This window comes from Mytilus californianus, unplaced genomic scaffold (genome assembly GCF_021869535.1).
Source record: "Mytilus californianus isolate M0D057914Y unplaced genomic scaffold, xbMytCali1.0.p SCAF_2, whole genome shotgun sequence".
Taxonomy (NCBI): Eukaryota; Metazoa; Mollusca; class Bivalvia; order Mytilida; family Mytilidae; genus Mytilus; species Mytilus californianus.
The window spans coordinates 61,977,046-61,996,852 of NW_026262668.1; the positions used below are offsets into that span (position 1 = coordinate 61,977,046).

General features: G+C 31.6%; 1 protein-coding gene across 3 annotated transcripts in view; it reads left to right on the forward strand.

The window, feature by feature from the left end:
- The window catches only part of LOC127730170 (polycystic kidney disease protein 1-like 1), a 278,069-nt gene that overhangs the window by 119,991 nt on the left and 138,271 nt on the right, over window positions 1-19,807 (forward strand). For 2 of the 3 annotated variants that reach the window (XM_052238430.1, XM_052238431.1), the window contains 3 exons: window positions 2,900-3,015; window positions 3,951-4,033; window positions 8,176-8,331. In XM_052238430.1, the coding sequence (XP_052094390.1) occupies window positions 2,900-3,015; window positions 3,951-4,033; window positions 8,176-8,331 (355 nt within the window). Of the gene's footprint in view, window positions 1-2,899; window positions 3,016-3,950; window positions 4,034-8,175; window positions 8,332-15,787; window positions 15,860-19,807 lie in introns of those variants that run through there. The other variant, XM_052238432.1, reaches the window with a different exon arrangement.

Consider the following 19,807-nt stretch of genomic DNA (forward strand, 5'->3'; position numbering starts at 1 on the left):
TATCTTTGTTAATTGATTAAAAAAAACCCGAAAACTTAAACTATGAAACACTAAAAGCAGGAAATGCTATTGTAAACAAAATTAAGATAGTTTTCAAAATTTGAAGCTGATTACATAAAGTTTTATCTTCATAGTTAATTAAAACTCAAGTCTCCTACTACCGTATATGAATCAAAGAACATTGATTATAGGGATTTATATTGTAGAGGTTCTAAATGATCTATTATTCTTTCCATAAACTTGGCAAAAGAAAAAAATTAGTGACATGTCCATCTGCATTTGTGTTATGGGGCATTGTTGCATTCTTGGAGAATAGATCATGGTCTTGTATCCAATTAACTTCTTCACACTTTGTGTAATGCTAGGACAAAAGAGTGAAATGAACCATCACATTCCAAGGTTATGGTCTTTAATTGTATTCAGTCATCATCAAACTTGTATGATGATAGTGTGAATTTGAAGTCTAAGATTAGATGTGAAAGGTCAAAGTCTTTGATTTCATAAATGAATAAATGAAAAAAGATCGTAGGCGCACCAGAGCGAGTTTTCCATTCAATTTTCCCAAAACTTGTATCCATGCTTGGCTATGGAAATAAAGTTAATCATGTTTCAAAGTTAAAGTTGATATAATGTATGATTATGGTGAGACAACAAATGTAGTTCAATTTAAGGGGATCACAGATGAAAGTAATAGGATAGCAATTAGAAAAAGTTATCAGGCAGAATGGAACTGAAACAACCAACAGATTAACCATATTCCTTAATTTTAACAATTTTCAGATTTTATACCATATTAAAGTGATCGGTTGTCCCACTACTGCTCCTGAACTGCTTGCAGAATCTTACTCACATGATGTACTTTTACACCACTTATTTCATATCTTCATTGGAATGATTTCTGGCATTAACTATGGCATGACATTGACTTAGTGGCATCTGCACATCACATTACACATTTGTATCTGCTTCTCCTAAACCATGATCACAATTTATTGGAACTTCTCAGAATTATCACCATATAATACCATTGTGCACCTTCTATTTTGTTTTTGATCAACAATGTTAGGGGGTTTGCTTAAGAAAATCATGGACTTTGCCATTGCTTTTTCTGTAAGTACCAATTTTGTATCCCCCTTAAACCTATTATCAGAGTATATTGAAACTTTCTGAGAATATTTACCCATATAATGTCATTGTTCACCTCTTCAGTATATAATGTGCCATTGGTGAGGCTTAATATAAAAAAAGTCATTATTAAATGTTATAACTAAAACATTAAAAAAAGTTAAAGAGGGAATAATCAATGCTAAATGTATTCCTTAACCCTAGGGATCAACACTTTGTAGAAATCATAAATTGAAGGGAACTATATCTGATAAAAAACACTGATGCAATGAACTTGATATGTGAGATTGGACTGGTTCACTGTTGTGACAAAGATCAACAATAGAATCTGTTCCTTTATTAATTATATTTATTTCATTTTTTGTGTCTAACTTTTTGAGTTTTAAACTAAGGTTGTAAACATTATTTTGAAAGTGAAGTTACCATAGTTTTCATCACATAGATGTTTATAACAGAGGAACTATGGTAACAGATTAATGATCAATATACTTTGCCCAATGTGAAGACTTTTAAAAAAAAGTATAGTGCTTTGTAACATACACTGACATTAATTAGCTGGTACTTTTTAATGCTTGAACAAACATTTGGCTCATAAATTTTATCTAAATGAAGTTAATTAAAGGTTATAAACTTTCTAAAACATAAGTTTAGTGTTGGAGATTGTTTTAAAAAGATTAAGTAGGAGCTGAAAGAGATAAAATATGAAGTTTATTTTCAGTAAGAGATATTTTTGGCTTAAATTAGCTGTACTTGTAAAATGAAATGGGGATTTTATTATGCTTCATGTTTCTTTATTGAAGTTGATGTTTTGACATACACTGTTCTAACTTGGTAAAATTATAGACCTTAGGCATTTAAGACGGCCGGATTGGATTTTTTTACTTATAGATAGATATATACTAGACAGGGAAGATATGCTTTGAATATATAAATCTTTATAGAGATCACATAATCTACATTAAAACCATTTTGCATTTACTTCTGTGATTCACAAAGTTTTTCCATTAACTTTAACCATGAAACAAAGTTTTTATTCAAGGCATTTTTACATACAGTGGAGTTATTGTGTTGCCTGACAGCAAAGTTAAGCCACATATACAAAACACATCTATAGTTGTGCATCCTTTTTCCTGAATACTTGATTTCCTCTTTATAATGACAAATACTGTAAATTCAGAAATTATTGCTAGGTTTTTATTAATGCGAATAATGGGACTGTGTGAGTATCGCAATAATAAGAACTGGCATTCTGATATCTGATGCATATATCTGTATGCAGCTTTTCCTGAAATCGCATTTATGTCCATTCTTCAAAAATCGCAATAATAAATGCATGCAATAATTTCTGAATTTACAGTATTGCAATACAATCTTATAGGGAATATGTATTTTTTTAGAAAACATATCTATATTCATGATTAACATTTGCGAACAAAATCCATAAAAATGAGTACTGGTACTGCATGAATTAAAAGTAGGATCCACTGTGAGTACCTATTACACATGAATTCCTGGAAATTTCAATAGAAACTGACATAATGGAAGAAATAGCAGTCACAACAGGACATTGCACGATTGTATTTAAATTTGTCATTCATTCCATAATGATAGAAGTAATAGAAATTAGGAAGATTGCTGAGTATTGGATCCTTATATCTGTTTAAAAAGACAAACATATAAAGGACATGTAAACAGTCCAATAGTTCAGTGAAGTACCCTTTTGAATAATATCTTTGATGATCAAGAAATAAAAAGCTATAAATTTCATTTCCAGTATCAGAGTATAAAAGATCATTCCAAGAGGATGTATGCAGTGAAATGCCAGTTTCTATGGTCTTACTTCATGACACTATTGTACCAGTAAACCAAGAAATCATGTTTATATTGATGGTAGGTATTACATGTAGCCTCGCATTGTCCGTTTTCGAGCTATTAAGAACACATTGTGACGTCATAATTTCCATTGAAAAACCAAGCATAGTACGAATTCATATGACATACAAAAGCACATGATCTGACCATACTAGTTTGCATTATTCTGTCTGTGTGTCTTTTGTATTGGCAACTTCTTATGAACCAGTTACAGGATTTTAGTGAAGTTTACATAAAGTCTTTGATATATACCTAAGGGCTAGTGCACCTGTTATGTTATCTTGTTGTCAGAATGAATTTAAGGGTTTCTTATTGTAAAGTGATGAGTAGGCATCTTGTATATACAACTCAACCTAATTCTGGAGTGACTGAATCAACTCATTTTATAGAATCTTAAGTATCTAGTAGTATTGTACACCTGTTTATTACTTCTTGAAGGAATGATTTAGGGAATTCCCATGTTTACAAAAGGCAGTAGGCATACTGTAGTTGCAAATTTAACCCTCCCATGACCAGTTTTCTTACACTGTGCCATTGTTCAGTTAATATTTTATTCTTTGGTAGTTAATCATTTATGGGTTTTCCCCAAAACAAAACATGTACTTTAGCATAATTTACATTGCAACCATGGTAGCCAGCTTATACCTTCAGCTCTTCCCTTACCATTGACTGGATTTTAATAACACTTTCATGAAATATTGTTTAGTTAATACATACTTATTTTAAGGGTCTACCATAGAAAAACAAGAACTACATCATATTTATACAAGTCAGATGAGTAGGTATGAATTTGTAAGCTCAGAGTAACTGATTGTTATACGACCGCAAAAAAATTTTGTGGTCGTATATTGTCTATTATTTATTCTGTTGAATAAAAGTTGTTAAATTGTATTTTCAGTGTTGGTCTCTGAAATGGTTCCTATTCAAAAAGTTTCTTTTTGTTTTTATTGCAGGGAAATTATTCCAAGTTGGATACTGTTAATATTGATTATGGGGACCAGAACCAACAAGCTATAGAAAAGGAAGATCCCTTTGAGTAAGTTCATATTTGAGTATACTTCCAAGCTCAATTTTTAGTGTTATGGATTTTCAGTCAGCCTTCTACTGCCACCATATTGTGCTCCCGCTAACCATGCTAATTATTGTGGTGTTTAATTTTTATACGACCGCAAAAATTTTTGCGGTCGTATATTGGTATGACGTTGGCGTCGTCGTCTTGCGTCGTCTGAAGACACATTGGTTTTCGCACTCTAACTTTAGTTTAAGTGAATGGATCTTTATGAAATTTTACCATAAGGTTCAATACCACAAAAGGAAGGTTGGGATTGATTTTGGGGGTTATGGTACCAACAGTTAAGGAATTAGGGGCCAAAAATAAGCATTTTTGTAACTTCCAGACATAACTTGTGTGTTAGTGTATGGATCTCTAAGACATTGTACCACAAGGTTCCATATCACACAGGGAATGCTGGGATTAATTTTGGGGGTAATTGCCTCAAAATATTAGGAATTAGGGGCCAAAAAAGGGGCAAAAAACAAGCATTTTTTTTAGTTTCATGACAATAACTTGTGTGTAAGTGCATGGATCTTTCTGAAATTTTACTACAAGGTTCCATATCATAAAGGGAAAGCTGGAATTGAGTTTGGGGGTAATTGCCCAAAATGTTTAGGAATTAAGGGCCAAAAAGGGGCCAAAAATAAGCATTTTTCTAGTTTCCAGACAATAACTTGTGTTCAAGTGTATGGATCTCTCTGAAATTGTACCACAAGGTTCCATATCACACAGGGAATGCTGGGATTGATTTTGGGGGTAATTGCCTCAAAATATTAGAAATCAGGGGCCCAAAAAGGGGCAAAAAACAAGCATTTTTCTAGTTTCAAGATAATAACTTGTGTGTAAGTGTATGGATCTTTCTGAAATTGTACTACAAGGTTCCATATCACAAAGGGAAAGCTGGAATTGATTTTGGGGGTAATTGCCCAAAACGTTTAGGAATAAGGGGCCAAAAAGGGGCCAAAAATAAGCATTTTTCTAGTTTCCAGACAATAACTTGTGTTCAAGTGTATGGATCTCTCTGAAATTGTACTGCAAGGTACCATACCACAAAGGGAAGGCTGGGATTGAGTTTGAGGGTGATGAATCATAAGGGGGTTCAAAAAATTTGGGGGGGGGGGGGGGGGATTTTTTTTCTTTTCTTTTAAAATTTTCCATTTTATGTTGGTTATTTCTGTTTTATATTTAAAAGCAAATAATAATGATATGGTAGGAGATACACACCAAACAGGATGTGTAAATTATTATAAAATAAGTATTGTGCAATAGCAAGAAACTTTCAATTGCACAGTATTGCACAATAGCAAGAAATCTTCAATTGCACAGTATTGCGCAATAGCAAGAAATCTTCAATTGCACAGTATTGTGCAATAGCAAGAAATATCCAATAGCACAATATTGCGCAATAGCAAGAGATTGTCAATTGTACAGTATTGCGCAATAGCAAGAAATATTCAATTGCACAGTATTGTGCAAAAGAAGATACTTCATATAAATTGCTTATTTCTTGACCAATTTCAATGGGGTTTTATTCTTGAATTCTTGGGGTTCTTTAATATGCTGATTCTAACCGTGTATTAAGTTTTTGGATTTTGGGCCCCGTTTTTAAATTGGTCCACATTGAGGTCCAAAGGGTCCAAAATTAAACTTTGTTTGATTTCATCAAAAATTGAATTATTGGGGTTCTTTGATATGCCGAATCTAACCGTGTATTTAGATTCTTAATTTTTGGTTCTGTTTTCAAATTGGTCTACATTAAGGTCCAAAGGGTCCAAAATTAAACTTAGTTTGATTTTAACAAAAATTGAATTCTTAGGGTTCTTTGATATGCTGAATCTAAACATGTATTTAGATTTTTGATTATGGGCCCAGTTTTCAAGTTGGTCCAAATCGGGGTCCAAAATTAAACTTTGTTTGATTTCAACAAAAATTGAATATATGGGGTTCTTTGATATGCTGAATCTAACCATGTATTTAGATTTTTGATTTTTGGGCCCCATTATCAACTTTGTCCACATTGAGGTCAAAAGGGTCCAAAATTAAACTTTGTTTGATTTCATCAAAAATTGAATTCTTGGGGTTCTTTGATATGCTGAATCTAACCATGTATTTAGATTTTGGATATTGGACCATAATAGTTGAATGTCCAATTTAAAATTTTTAAGTTCTTAGACCACATTCATTCTGTGTCAGAAACCTATGCTGTGTCAAATATTTAATCACAATCTAAATTCAGAGCTGTATCAAGCTTGAATGTTGTGTCCATACTTGCCCCAACTGTTCAGGGTTTGACCTCTGCGGTCGTATCAAGCTGCGCCCTGCAGAGTATTTTATTTCATTTAATTTGAAAGCCAAATAAACTGAAATATGACTACAGTCCAAATATCCAAACTTCATGTATGCCAAGCTCTAAATCACCACATTAAAGTCTAAAAAATTGAATATATTTAATAGAAAATTTCAAAGATCCCATCAACAACAAAACAAAAATTACCCAATCAATAAATTTTATCACAATCTTCAAAAAAGGAAGTTCAATTATTTTTCATGGATAAATACCTTTCAAGTGATAAGATGCCATAAACAACCAAGTGAATAATAAGATTTATATAGGCCAATTTTAAACTTTCTCTTCTTTTATCTTTTAAGTGTCAAATTTATAGCCTGTCCTACAAACTGTATAAATATTTTATCTGTGTGTACCATATCTGCATCCATAAGTGGTTTCCAAATATTTCCTCAATATATAGACTTAATATTTGACATGTAAAAACTATCAAAAAGTCATATTTTATTGAAAGAATTATTTTTGTAAATCCAGATTTTCTGTACAAAGCACGGAATTGAGTTTAATTGTGTTTTCCTAGTTGAATATATTTTTGGATTTTGGCACTTGAGTTTTACACTCAAAATGTGTAACAGTTACAATTAGAGAATTTTGATTTTAAATGAATGTTAAATCTTAATAGGATAAATGGGCTTAAGTTTATTTCAACAAAATGCCAATATATCATCATGAGGATTATTGTCAAGGAGATTTTAAAGTGTTCAGTAAACAATGAAAAAGATATGAACTCTTATTTTATTCTTTTGGTGGGTATTTTTTTTTCACTTTATGTCTGAAGTAAAAATGTGCTGATGCCACAAGTACACTTACAGAAGTGGAGAAAATACAAGTTTTATGTATTTATTGTAGAAAAAAATGGAAAGTCTAGCATTTGTATTAACATTTACTTTAGTGTTTAAATATTATATCATTCTTTCTGTTTGATTTTGTTTCACAAAAAATGATTAACTACTTGATGAAATAAGATTTATTGAGACATTTTTTAAGGGGAGTTTTAAAAATGACTTGTTAAGTATTTGTATCAACTGTCACCTTTATGATCAAACAAAATTGTGCATAATCATGCAGAATGTCAATATTAGTGTAATTATATACTGTAGGTATCTTGAGTAAGAACTAGTATTTTAGGCTGTTTGAATAGGACATGCATTTTCTTTTTATTAACACATTGTGAAAGAACTCATGTAAACAAATGTTACAAGAAATTGACTATTGAAGCACAGTTAATGAGGTGAAAGTTCAGGGTATATACCATGTTAATTATAATATGTCATGCAAAGAAATTTGTAATATTTTGAGAGAAAAAATGATTCAATTTGAGTATTATTTGAAAGTATGTTTAAATAATGTGTAGGTGATAGGAAAAATCTGCAATTTATCAAAGTGAATGATTGGAGTATATGAATCAGGTTTAGCCAAATGAAGATATGTATTATATTCAGAAATATCTTCCAAAATAAATAAGAATTTTAATTGGTATGACAGTGTAATGTTGGGGTCCTGATTTGGGGTAAAAGAGGAGGAATATCAATTGTCACATCAGATGTATTTGTTAATGTGAAATTGTAGAAAACTGACTAGTTATAGTTATAGGAAACTCTGATAACAAAATATATGTCAGGCCTTAGTAGACGATATAGTGTTTGTTTTTAGGATTTGATTGATTAAGAGGGATTTACTCTAATCCCTAAGCATTGAATAATGGAGGAAATAGAAAAAGCCAGACAAGTTTGTTACACTAAGCATTATGTGAGTAAACGTCATTTCTACATTTCAGATGGAAACATGTCTATAAAAAGGCAGATTTATACCATATATTGGTCAGTTTCACTGGAGAGAATTCTGAAGGAGACCCTATTCATAGTCTGATAGTAGTGGAGGAAGAAGTTACAGGACTGGCTCTAACTGGACCAACTGTTGTAGAAATTAAAGGGTAAGTTATATATGAATAAGATGGGTCGACTAGTCAAATGATTGACATTGTCTCAATTTACTATTGTTAAATCAAATTGGTTAGTATCAGAATTCAATTGGGAACCAGAGCTGACATTGATCAGATTTACTGTTGTAAAATTCAATTGGACCAGAGCTGACATTGACTAAATTTACTGTTGTAAAATTAAATTGGACCAGAGCTGACATTGACTAAATTTACTGTTGTAAAATCAAATGGGAACCAGTGCTGACATAGACTAAATTTTCTGTTGTAAAATCAAATGGAACCATAGCTGACATTGACTAAATTTACTGTTGTAAAATCAAATGGGAACCAGTGCTGACATAGACTAAATTTACTGTTGTAAAATCAAATGGAACCAGAGCTGACATTGACTAAATTTACTGTTGTAAAATCAAATGGAACCAGAGCTGACATTGACTAAATTCACTGTTGTAAAATCAAATGGAACCAGAGCTGACATTGACTAAATTTACTGTTGTAAAATCAAATGGAACCAGAGCTGACATTGACTAAATTTACTGTTGTAAAATCAAAAGGGACCAGAGCTGACATTGACTGAAAATTTACTGTTGTAAAATCAAATGGGAACCAGTGCTGACATAGACTAAATTTACTGTTGTAAAATCAAATGGAACCAGAGCTGACATTGACTAAATTCACTGTTGTAAAATCAAATGGAACCAGAGCTGACATTGACTAAATTTACTGTTGTAAAATCAAATGGAACCAGAGCTGACATTGACTAAATTCACTGTTGTAAAATCAAATGGAACCAGAGCTGACATAGAGTAAATTCACTGTTGTAAAATCAAAAGGGACCAGAGCTGACATTGACTAAATTAACTGTTGTAAAATCAAATGGAACCAGAGCTGACATTGACTAAATTTACTGTTGTAAAATCAAATGGAACCAGAGCTGACATTGACTAAATTCACTGTTGTAAAATCAAATGGAAACAGAGCTGACATAGAGTAAATTCACTGTTGTAAAATCAAAAGGGACCAGAGCTGACATTGACTAAATTCACTGTTGTAAAATCAAATAATTTAAATAGGAACCAGACTGGATACACTATTGTAAAGTAGGTGAAAGTTCAGGGATTAAGATGATAGATATAGTTGTTGGAACTACTTTCCCCCTGCAGATTAAGGGATAATTCTTGTAAGCAAAGAAAAAGATTCCCTTACCTAACCTTGTTTTTTTAGCTGCCCAAACTTCAAATGGTTATTAACATGTATTTCTTTTAACTGCCTATGTTAATTTCTTTCATCCAAACTTGTTTTTTAGAGTAATCAAGGATAGTGAATGTGTTTGTTGGTGCTGTTTTATTCCCACATTTAGACGAGCCTAGATAAGCGTAAATCATTGATTCCAAAATAAGAAAAGTCTCTTCATTATTCACTATTATAATCTTATTGCAGTTCAAATCCTATGTTGCAATTCTTAAACACTGTTTTTTTATTGTTTACTCTGCTGTCACAGATATATTTTATCAGCTGCCATTTGCAATCTATGAATAAACACTGGACACTGACTCGGAAAGATCTTAATATGTACTCTAAGCATTGAAACTAATTATTGTTATCAATGTCCGCAATTGTCAAGTATTAATTTTGTAATCGATTATTAGCATTTCAACCACCATCGATCAAAGGCGACAATCATTTCATCACTTTTAACAGGTGAGAAAAAGCCCTTAGTGATAAGAAAACAGTTGTGCGATGGTTAGATGCATGGCCAGTCACATAGGAATTTCTTGGGAAGGAACATTTCAGATTTTTCACTTGCAATTTAAAAGTAAAGAGATGTGGTTTGACTGCAAATGAGATATCTATCCCCCAAATGAGGTGGATGTCCCCAACTGTAGGCCACTGTACAGCCTTCAACAATGAACAAAACCCATACTGTATAGTCAGTTAGAAAAGGCCCAGACATGGCAAAATGTGAAACAAATGAAACAAGAATACCAGCTGCCTGATTTATGAAAAACCAATTAATGTAAAATTAATATGACAGACAGCAACCAAAGACAACCACCGAATAACAAGCTCCTGACTTGGTACAGGCACATAAATTAAATGCCACATGTGGTATTAAAAATATGTGAAAAATGTGTGGATGGCTTTTTTTCTGATGTAGAAAGGATTTAAATGTATGTGGCCAGGCTCCAGGCAATGTCTCAAGACATTGTATTGAATGATATAGAGAAGCAAGAAAGTTTGACTTGAGATAATTGTAAAACAGAGTATTTTACTTTCCATAGTGATAAATCATTGAAAGAAGAATAGATAGATTTGCCAATTATCTGACAAGTAAGAGATAGAACACATGAAATCCAAGCCTTGTAGTCTTGTTACTAAAGCGATAATAAAATTCTTCTTTAAAGTTTTTTTGACAACTGTCTGATTAAAGTCTGTAAATTTTGCAGCTTTGCTTACATGTGGTTAATGTTATATTAGTATTATTGTAGGTTTACCAAAATTTGGCTGATATTGAAATAATTCATCTGAATAATGTTTTATAGGAAAAAGCATTTCTTTTTGAAGAATAATGCTGTACATTTTATAATGCAATTTAATGTTACCCACTTTCTTGTTAATGGTTGATTCTTTTAAAGTTAAATCAAGAATTGTTTTATAAAATATCATTCATTTAAACCAAAATTCCTCAGATGAAATGAGTAAACTGTTTCATCTGCCTATAGCTCAATAAAATTCAAATCAAAACTTGCATTTCATGTTTTCGGTTTAAAAAGCATGACATTCAACACTTTGTATTAATTTATTTAATGGAAAAATGATTCAAGCACATTCTTTTCGTAGGTATAATGAATAACATAATAAAAACCTTCCTGATAATGTTGAAAACTTTTTAGCTCACCTGGCTCAATGGGCCAAATGAGCTTTTCTCATCACTTGGTGTCAGTCATCCGTCATCGTTGTCCGTTAACTTTTACAAAAATGTTCTCCTCTGAAACTACTGGACTAAATTTAACCAAACTTGGCATCAATCATCATTGGGGATCTAGTTTAAAGAAATGTGTCTAATGACCCCACCTGCCTACCAAGATGGCTGACATGGCTAAAAATAGAACATAGTTGGTAAAATGCAAGTTTTGTCTATTATTTTGAAAACCGTTATAAATAGAGAAATTCTGACAGGGGGCAAAAAATGTTCCCAATGTTGAGCTCTACCAATTGGCAATTTATGTCAAAACAGTCAGGGGACTTCTTATAGGAGTTTTTGCCCGGAGATGACATTTTACCATTTTTAGCTCACCTGGCCCGAAGGGCCAAGTGAGCTTTTCTCATCACTTGGCATCCGGCGTCCGTCTTCGTTGTCGTTAACTTTTAACATTTTGAACTTCTTCTAGAGAACCACTGAATGAAATGAAACCAAACATGGCATGAATGTTCCTTATGAGGTGCTGACCAAGTGTTGCTATTTTGAAGTCGATCCATCATCCAAGATGGCCGCCAGAGAGGGACTTAGTTTAACAGAGGACCCTATGGGAAATACATACAAATGTCTTCTTTTAGAGAATCACTAAATGGAATGAAAAAAAACATGGCATGAATGTTCCTTATGAGGTGCTGACCAAATGTTGTAACTTTGTAGCCGATCCATCATCCAAGATGGCCGCCAGCAGGGGACTTCGTTTAACATAGGACCCTATGGACAATACATACAAATGTCTTCTTTTAGAGAACCACTGAATGGAATTAAACCAAACATGGCATGAATGTTCCTAATGAGGTGCTGGCCAAGTGTTGTTACTTTGTAGCCAATCAATCAACCAAGATGGCTGCCAACGGGGGACTTAGTTTAACAAAGGACCCTATGGGAAATATATACAATGGATTAATGGATTGAAGCCAAACATGGTATGAATGTTTCTTTTGAGGTGCTGACCAAGTGTTGTTACTTTGTAGCTGATTTGTCATCCAAGATGGCTGCCATTAGGGGGATTAAGTTTAACATAGGACCCTATGGGAAATACAAATAAATGTTTTCTTCTAGAGAACCACTGAATAGAATGAAACCAAATATGGCAGTTTTGCCTTCTATGATAAAAATTATAATAGATAAATAGAAACTTTAAATAAAAAAAATTATCAGCAAGGCAAGATCTACAATGAAGTCAAATTTTGCCCATATAGTTAGTAGACTGTCACTCTTTATAGGAGTGATTGACCTTAAATGAGGATTTTTTTTTTTTACCTTTTTTGTGTTTTGAGCAAAACCTAGTAGATAGAGAGAAATTAAACAGACAAAACGATCAGCAATAGCAATACAAGATCAACAAAAAAGAGATTTTTGTCATGAATTCTATTCTCATCTACACTGTTGGAGAGTGTCTTTTTTGTTGAATGTTCACATAGACCTAGGTGAGCGACACACTCTCTTTAGAGCATCTAGTTTGTTTTTATTGTTGTTAAGGGGGATGGAAGAAGTGGGAGGTGTCAAAATGTTAACCAATGACTAGTAACTAGATAGTTAGCAAATGACAATGTTTTACGAAAAATGAATTTAACCTATTGTTATATAGTATGACTGACTCTGCAAATATTTCTTTGTGATTGCATATGTGTTAAATGGATAATAAATATAAGTAACTACTACTATGCCAAGTCATGTTTACTGCTAATTATTAAAATACTTATTTTGATATATGACTTTATAATTCTGACATATGAAAGAAATTCAATATAAGATGGAAACAAGGGTCACACGAAAGGTAAAGCTATGTTTTAGAACATATCTTTAGGACATGATGTTTCCTTGCACTTGATGACTTTGCATAATTAATCTACATATAACTTTTGACTGGTACAACCTTTTTTGACACTACCGGTAGTAAGTGGCATCAGACACAAACATTTATATGAGATTAGAAAAATTCCCTTTTGACTTTATGATGGTATGTGTACTCAATGTGTGTAGTTTCAATTTGGGCATATCATAACAATTACACAGCAATTGATATAGTATATTAATATAATAAATATTAACTAGTATCTTTCTAAAGGGAGGGAACGTTTGTTTTAAGAGGGGGGAAAAAGGTACCAATTGAAAACCATAATTTAATGACACAGATGGACCCATGGTCAAAAGATAAAAGATTAAATTAAAAGGACGCAATAGGTCACAAAAATTAACAGAGAAAACTGAAATTGAATAACATGAACCCCACAAACAAACCTGGGGATGAACATTGGGGCTTGGTATCCTTAAGGTACCAATATCACAATTGAAAGTTGAGATATCAAAGAAAATAACTAGAATGCTGGACATCACTGTCAGTGATTGTCAAAGTTTGATGTATATGGTAGCAATCTGTCAAAAATGTTTGAATTAATTAATTTTTTTTTTATAAAAATAAGCAAAAAAATTCCAAGTTCACTCAAGTCCCATTATGAATTTTGCACTGTCATGCTATTCTTTTCAAATTGATAATATCATATTTCAATTATGGTATGGATTCCTTGATCATATTCATATTCATGCATAAGGACATTTACATCAAACTAGTATAACTTGTATCATAAGGGCCTTGTAGATTCAGATAAACATTTGTGAAGTGAACTATAACTGTTCTTAAAATTTGATTTGAGAATTCACATTTTTTTCTGGATAATAATAGTTGATGGCAAATAGTCTCCCATCTCTACTCCTAATGTAGAAAATTTTGAATTTCAGTATCACAGAAAATCAATTTAGAAATATTTGGATGTTAATTGTAAACTTTAGTATTATGAAGGCCAAATAATGGCATTTTTTCACGTAGTATTAAATACTATTTTGTAAACTAGAATTTCTCACAAGAAATATTTCCATTAATTACATCATACTTATCAAATTTATTCATGTGCATGCTATGTTCCAACATGTTATCTGGCATATAATGATAATACGTTGTAAAACAAAACTTTAGTATGATAATTGAGGTATTTTTTATCATTTCTATGAATTATTTATTATGTAAAAAAGCCAAAGTTTATATTACATATGAATTATTTGAACTTTAAATGTGGATGATATAAACTGGAATCATTTCCAAGTATTATATTGGGAAATATTTTTTGTTTGTTTTTTCATGTTTCATATGACATAACATTTTTTAGAATAAATTTTCACAAGGTTACAAGATAAGGGGAAAAATACCAGCATTAGCAGTATGTTAGTAGGGTATTTATTTCTTATTTCTTTCAAGCATATCAAGGACAAGTACTTGGTTCTTACTTTTAACATTCATATATACACTACATCAGATAGTCTTTACCTCATCACGCCAAAGCATGTCCATTCTGGATAATAACTGAAAATGAGTTTGATTTAAAGTTGTCTTATATTTGGTCCAAAATTGTTTCATCAAAATCCTAACAGAGAGAAAGATGTTTTACAAGTCAGCTAAACTTAAAATGATTTTGATGTAGCATGAATTTCCTTCCTGTATTACATAAAATTGAAAAGGTTTTCAAGGTGATATTGAAGGTAATTAAAACACTGGCATCCTCTGTATAACCAGATGTTACTGTAACTTGATTCACGGAAACCTGCACTTAAAGTTGTTTTTATAAGGGAAACTAGAAAGACATGGACTGGATGATGGAATGGAGTTAATTTTGATTTGAGGGTATTGATATGTTCTAGATGTAGTATGACTGCCAATTTACAACAACCCACCATAAACCAGATGACAAGGATGTAAACAACTAAAGGTCATGGGAAGGCCTTCAACAATGAGCCAAGTTCATACTGTATAGTCAATTATAAAAGGCCCTGTATGATGAAACAATCCAAAAAAGAAAACCAAACAAACAAACTAACAATTTCGGCAGACAGCAACCAACAACTACCATGTGCAGGGTTGGAAATCACACCCTCAGTGTTGTTAGGCTAGTGGAAGAGTAGATTAGATACTTAGACCACTCTGCCACTGAGCCCCTAACAGGCACATGAAGAATGTGGCAGGGTAACATTTTTGAGAGCACTCAACTCTCTCCCTAACACGGGAAAGGTGTGTAACAGCACAGCATAAGTAAAAAAATTTAAAATCCTATGAAATGGCCTGACTCATAAAAAAAATATCAAAAACACAAAATATCAATTTAAGAGTGCTCACAATTACTTGTACTCAAAGTTCATCTAACAAATAAAGCATATTTCCCAAGACTTAAATACTATTCAGTACACATCCAATATATTGGACCCTTTTTTTTAAATTAAATTTAGAAATCCTTTGAATCACAGTTGAGGGAACCTTGACAGAATGAATAAGAACAGATAATTCTGTATAAATGTAAGTGTCATGAAAAAACCAGATGAACAAGACATTTATTGAGCCATGAATTTGTGATGTCTGTATTTTAGAGTATTCCAATTTTAAATGTAAGAAGATTTCATGTTAGTGTCTTTCATTGAGTAGACACAAGGGATGTGAAAGTTAATATTGTAATAGGTTTGTGATTATATTGGAACAATGTAGCCATCATTGGGGTAAGGCAACCTTTCTGTTATAAATTGATGAAATTATAAAGATGTTGTAATGGTAAAAAAGATAATTTAATGAAAAGCAAAGTAGTAAAATCAGTTTCTGATATCCCTGTCTTTTCTTACTGCAAGTAAGTGATCTGTCCCCTATTGGTAATGGTACATTGACTTTGAAACATTTGCATAGTTTACATGTTGCACAGGTGATGCATATCTTTTATCAACAGTTTATTGATTAATTGACAATAAATGTTTATGAAATTAAAGAAAAAATTATTTCAATACTGTTTCATAAAATGTGTACTACAACTACATTTTATACTTATGTTTCACATTTGAAATGAAGTTTTGAATCTCAAACATTGTGGAAAAGGAGAAGTCATTGGTAGTGCGAATTGTTCTTCCCATGTAAAATTGGATGGTTATAATGGAGACTGAAAATCGTGTAAAAAAAAATTTGAGTTGCTAAGACATTATCTAAAAACATGACATCACAAGAACAATGCTCCACCTATGATGAATTATACTTCAAATAATTCAAGTATGATAAAAAACACTGTGCCCTGATTTAATTAATCATGATAACCTCCCCTGATAAGTACTTTCTGAAATAAACAATGTAATAGTTAAAGCCCAAAATTAAACCCTTTTAAAACAAAATTTGACATTTCAAGTACAATGTTATTGTCTCCACCTTGTTTAATATCATGTATTAACATTCAAAACTCTTGTAAATCTTTGAAAAATAACCTAAATCATAAAATATCCATGATATAAAAACATTTGTTTAGGTCAACACTTTATAAAAATGCATGTAAACTGATAAACATCATTTAAAGTTTGAAATATAAAAACCTTGGTCCTTGTATGACAAATTAAATATTTTTTAATCATGACATTAATTGTTTGTCAGTATAATAGAGATTAATTTTAGTTTTTTGAATTGAATAAACTGAAGAAAAGTACTTAGTGTTACCCTATATTGGTGGTAGAGTTGTACTAACTAAAGCTTATTGTCTACATGAAAAGAAAGTGTATTAGAGAATATTTTTTCGGATTCCAACCAACAAAGGTTATCTCTCTTATACAAGTGTTCACTCCCATTACAGAAGTTAAACAGATTTGTTTACCTCTAGTTGCTTACATCCAGGTCCTATGGTCTCTGGTAGATAGTTGTCTCATTGTCAATTATATCACATCTCCTTAATTTTTATATTGGACTTATTTTTTTTAAGTCAATTTTGCACAATATTATCATCCCAAATGTTACCTCTCCCTTAAATGTTCTTCACCAAACAGAATCATGACCACCCATATTGGGGAAGGGTTGACCCAACATTTGAGGTGATACCATTTTGCAAAGTTGACTTCCTATATACTAGTTCAAATACACTTATGGAGTTGATATAAGAAAGAGTAACATAAATTTTGCCATATTAGCTCTTTACAACCACACATATTTAAAACATCTGAGAATATTTAAGAGTATATAATTCAGGCCATGTATTTAAAGAAAAAGTTTGGAGGTATTTATTCTTGTGGCACATACTGAACATTGTGGTTTAAATTATAGTTTTATTTTGTTGATTGCTGAGAAAGTAAGACCCTGTAAAGTATCAGTGGACTGTCTATCAAAAATTGTTTTTGCTCTCTAACTTTAAAACCACTTCCAGTTCAGTAATAAACCTTGACATGATTATCCGTCACTACTAGAAATTGTTTCTGCTCTCCAACTTTAAAAACCCCTTGGAGTATTATAATGAAACGTGGCATGATCAGTCACCCCTGTTAGATTTTGCATACAAGGAAGATCTCAGTTTATTGAATATGATGGTAAAAAAACTTAATTCAACCAAGCCTAGTTCATATGTAACTTTTAGTTGTTTCTGCTCTTTAACTTTTAGACCCTTACAGTACCAGTTAAGGTACGAATTAGTGGGGCATCAGTTAAATGTCTGCCTTCTTTGGGTGTTAACTTATCATGATAACTTCTCAAATTGCATCACAATTTACATATTTGTTCGAGCAGGTCCCTCTCTGACATTGTCTGATGTCTCCTATTACTTATTCACTAGTTTGTCTGTAGAAACCCTCCTGGTAATATTAAAGGGAATCACAAAATTATTTAATTTATTGTTTAATAAGGATATATTTAGCATAAATTGAATGAATTATTCATATCCAGTTGTGGTTTAAGTTTGATTTTTTAACTATTTTAATTACAGGAAGTTACAGGAAATTACATTTTAGCATGTAATTTAGTTATAAATAACACAAGCTAATTCATAAAAGACTCTCGTCAATATTGTCATTTGAAATCTTAATGTGGTTATGCATTCATGATGAGGGTGGTTTGGTTTATAAATAGGATTTAATTGGACATTGTATTTACTAATCTCAAAATTAAGAACAAATTACTTCTTAAAATATCATTATGAATAAAGTTTCACATTCAAATCTTTTTTTTAAACTGTTATGCCTCATAACTCTAATATGTGTTTTTTTTTCAAACTTCCAACAAAACAGAAATTCAACCATTGGAAATGGATGGCAATAATATTTACATTTATACTGCACTTGTTTCTCAAGAAATGAGCTGAAATTTTATCAGTTGATTAGTTTGGAAAAGAATTGAATTCAAACTTCAACTTAGAAACTTTTTTTTGCTAATTGGTATTGTAAAATGGGAAAGCCTCTTGGATAAGTACAGTAAAATAAGGATATGACGGTTGGCACTGAATTTTATCCTAAATAATACAATTAAGTAGGTCATAACAACAGGCAAGAAATGTTCCTCTCAATCATGTTTGCAGGGTAAGTTACAACATGAGGCAGATAGAGAAATGTAAGTTCCTTGTTACATTTGAAGTATTACAATTTAGGTGTCTATTGTTCTTATAGTTCCTCATATACATCCTTTGTCTATCATTGTTAGGGTTTGAGTGTTTCTGATGAAGGTAAATCCCGAAAATTACTCCAGACACACACAATTTGAAAAGTGTTATTGTAATGTACTGTAGCGTCACAGTACCCAAATTGCACCAAGTACCCAAATTGCACCTATTCAACAAAAATAGCTACAGAAATCTTACAAGTTTTCTTTGAGGCTAAACAATTTGTATTTTCATGATTTGACATTATACATGTCTTTCAACATATGTAAATATATTTAAATATAAATAAAACTTTCACAGTATATATCAACAGATGAAGCATTCACTGGAAAAAGTAAAATCTACGGAAACGTAGCCTTGCTACGTTCACAAAAAGTCATCTTTTAAAAATGAGCAAATACAATATGTTACAAGCTTCCATTTCTTAAATAATGAATAGTAAGCATGGAATAATGTCAAATTGTTCTAAATATTTGAAGAAATAATACAAAACATCTGTTATTCGATTTTTAAGGATGTGAATTTAAGCATGGATGCAATTTGGGTACTCCTCATTACAGAATAATGGATAGTTTGGAGGTCGGTTCAAACCCATTTTTCTATGATTCAATATGGATTCAAAATTGAATTGGTGTAACTATATACATGATAAAGTAAATAAGGATAGGTCTACAAAATACACACACAATGGAAACTTTTGCCTGGATCATAAAAAATCGTATGTGAAAAAACTGTCAAAATAGGTGCAATTTGGGTACCCTCACGTTATAGAATTGAAATGGCAATGGAAACATAATTATCAAATTGGTGAAAAATAAAATATTGTAAAATGGAAGCCTTGCCAGAAATTGAAATTGAAAAAAGGAATCCCAATAATTTAACTTTTTTTAATCTAATGAAACAAAAATAGAAATGACATAAATGGATTTTTTTCTCTCATATAAGTACCTTCATAATTCTAAGTTTAAAAATATTTATCTTAATGAGCTCTTGAAAACAGTCATAGGACAATAATTAATTGGCTAAAGATACACAAATGACTGAGACATGACAATCTTGT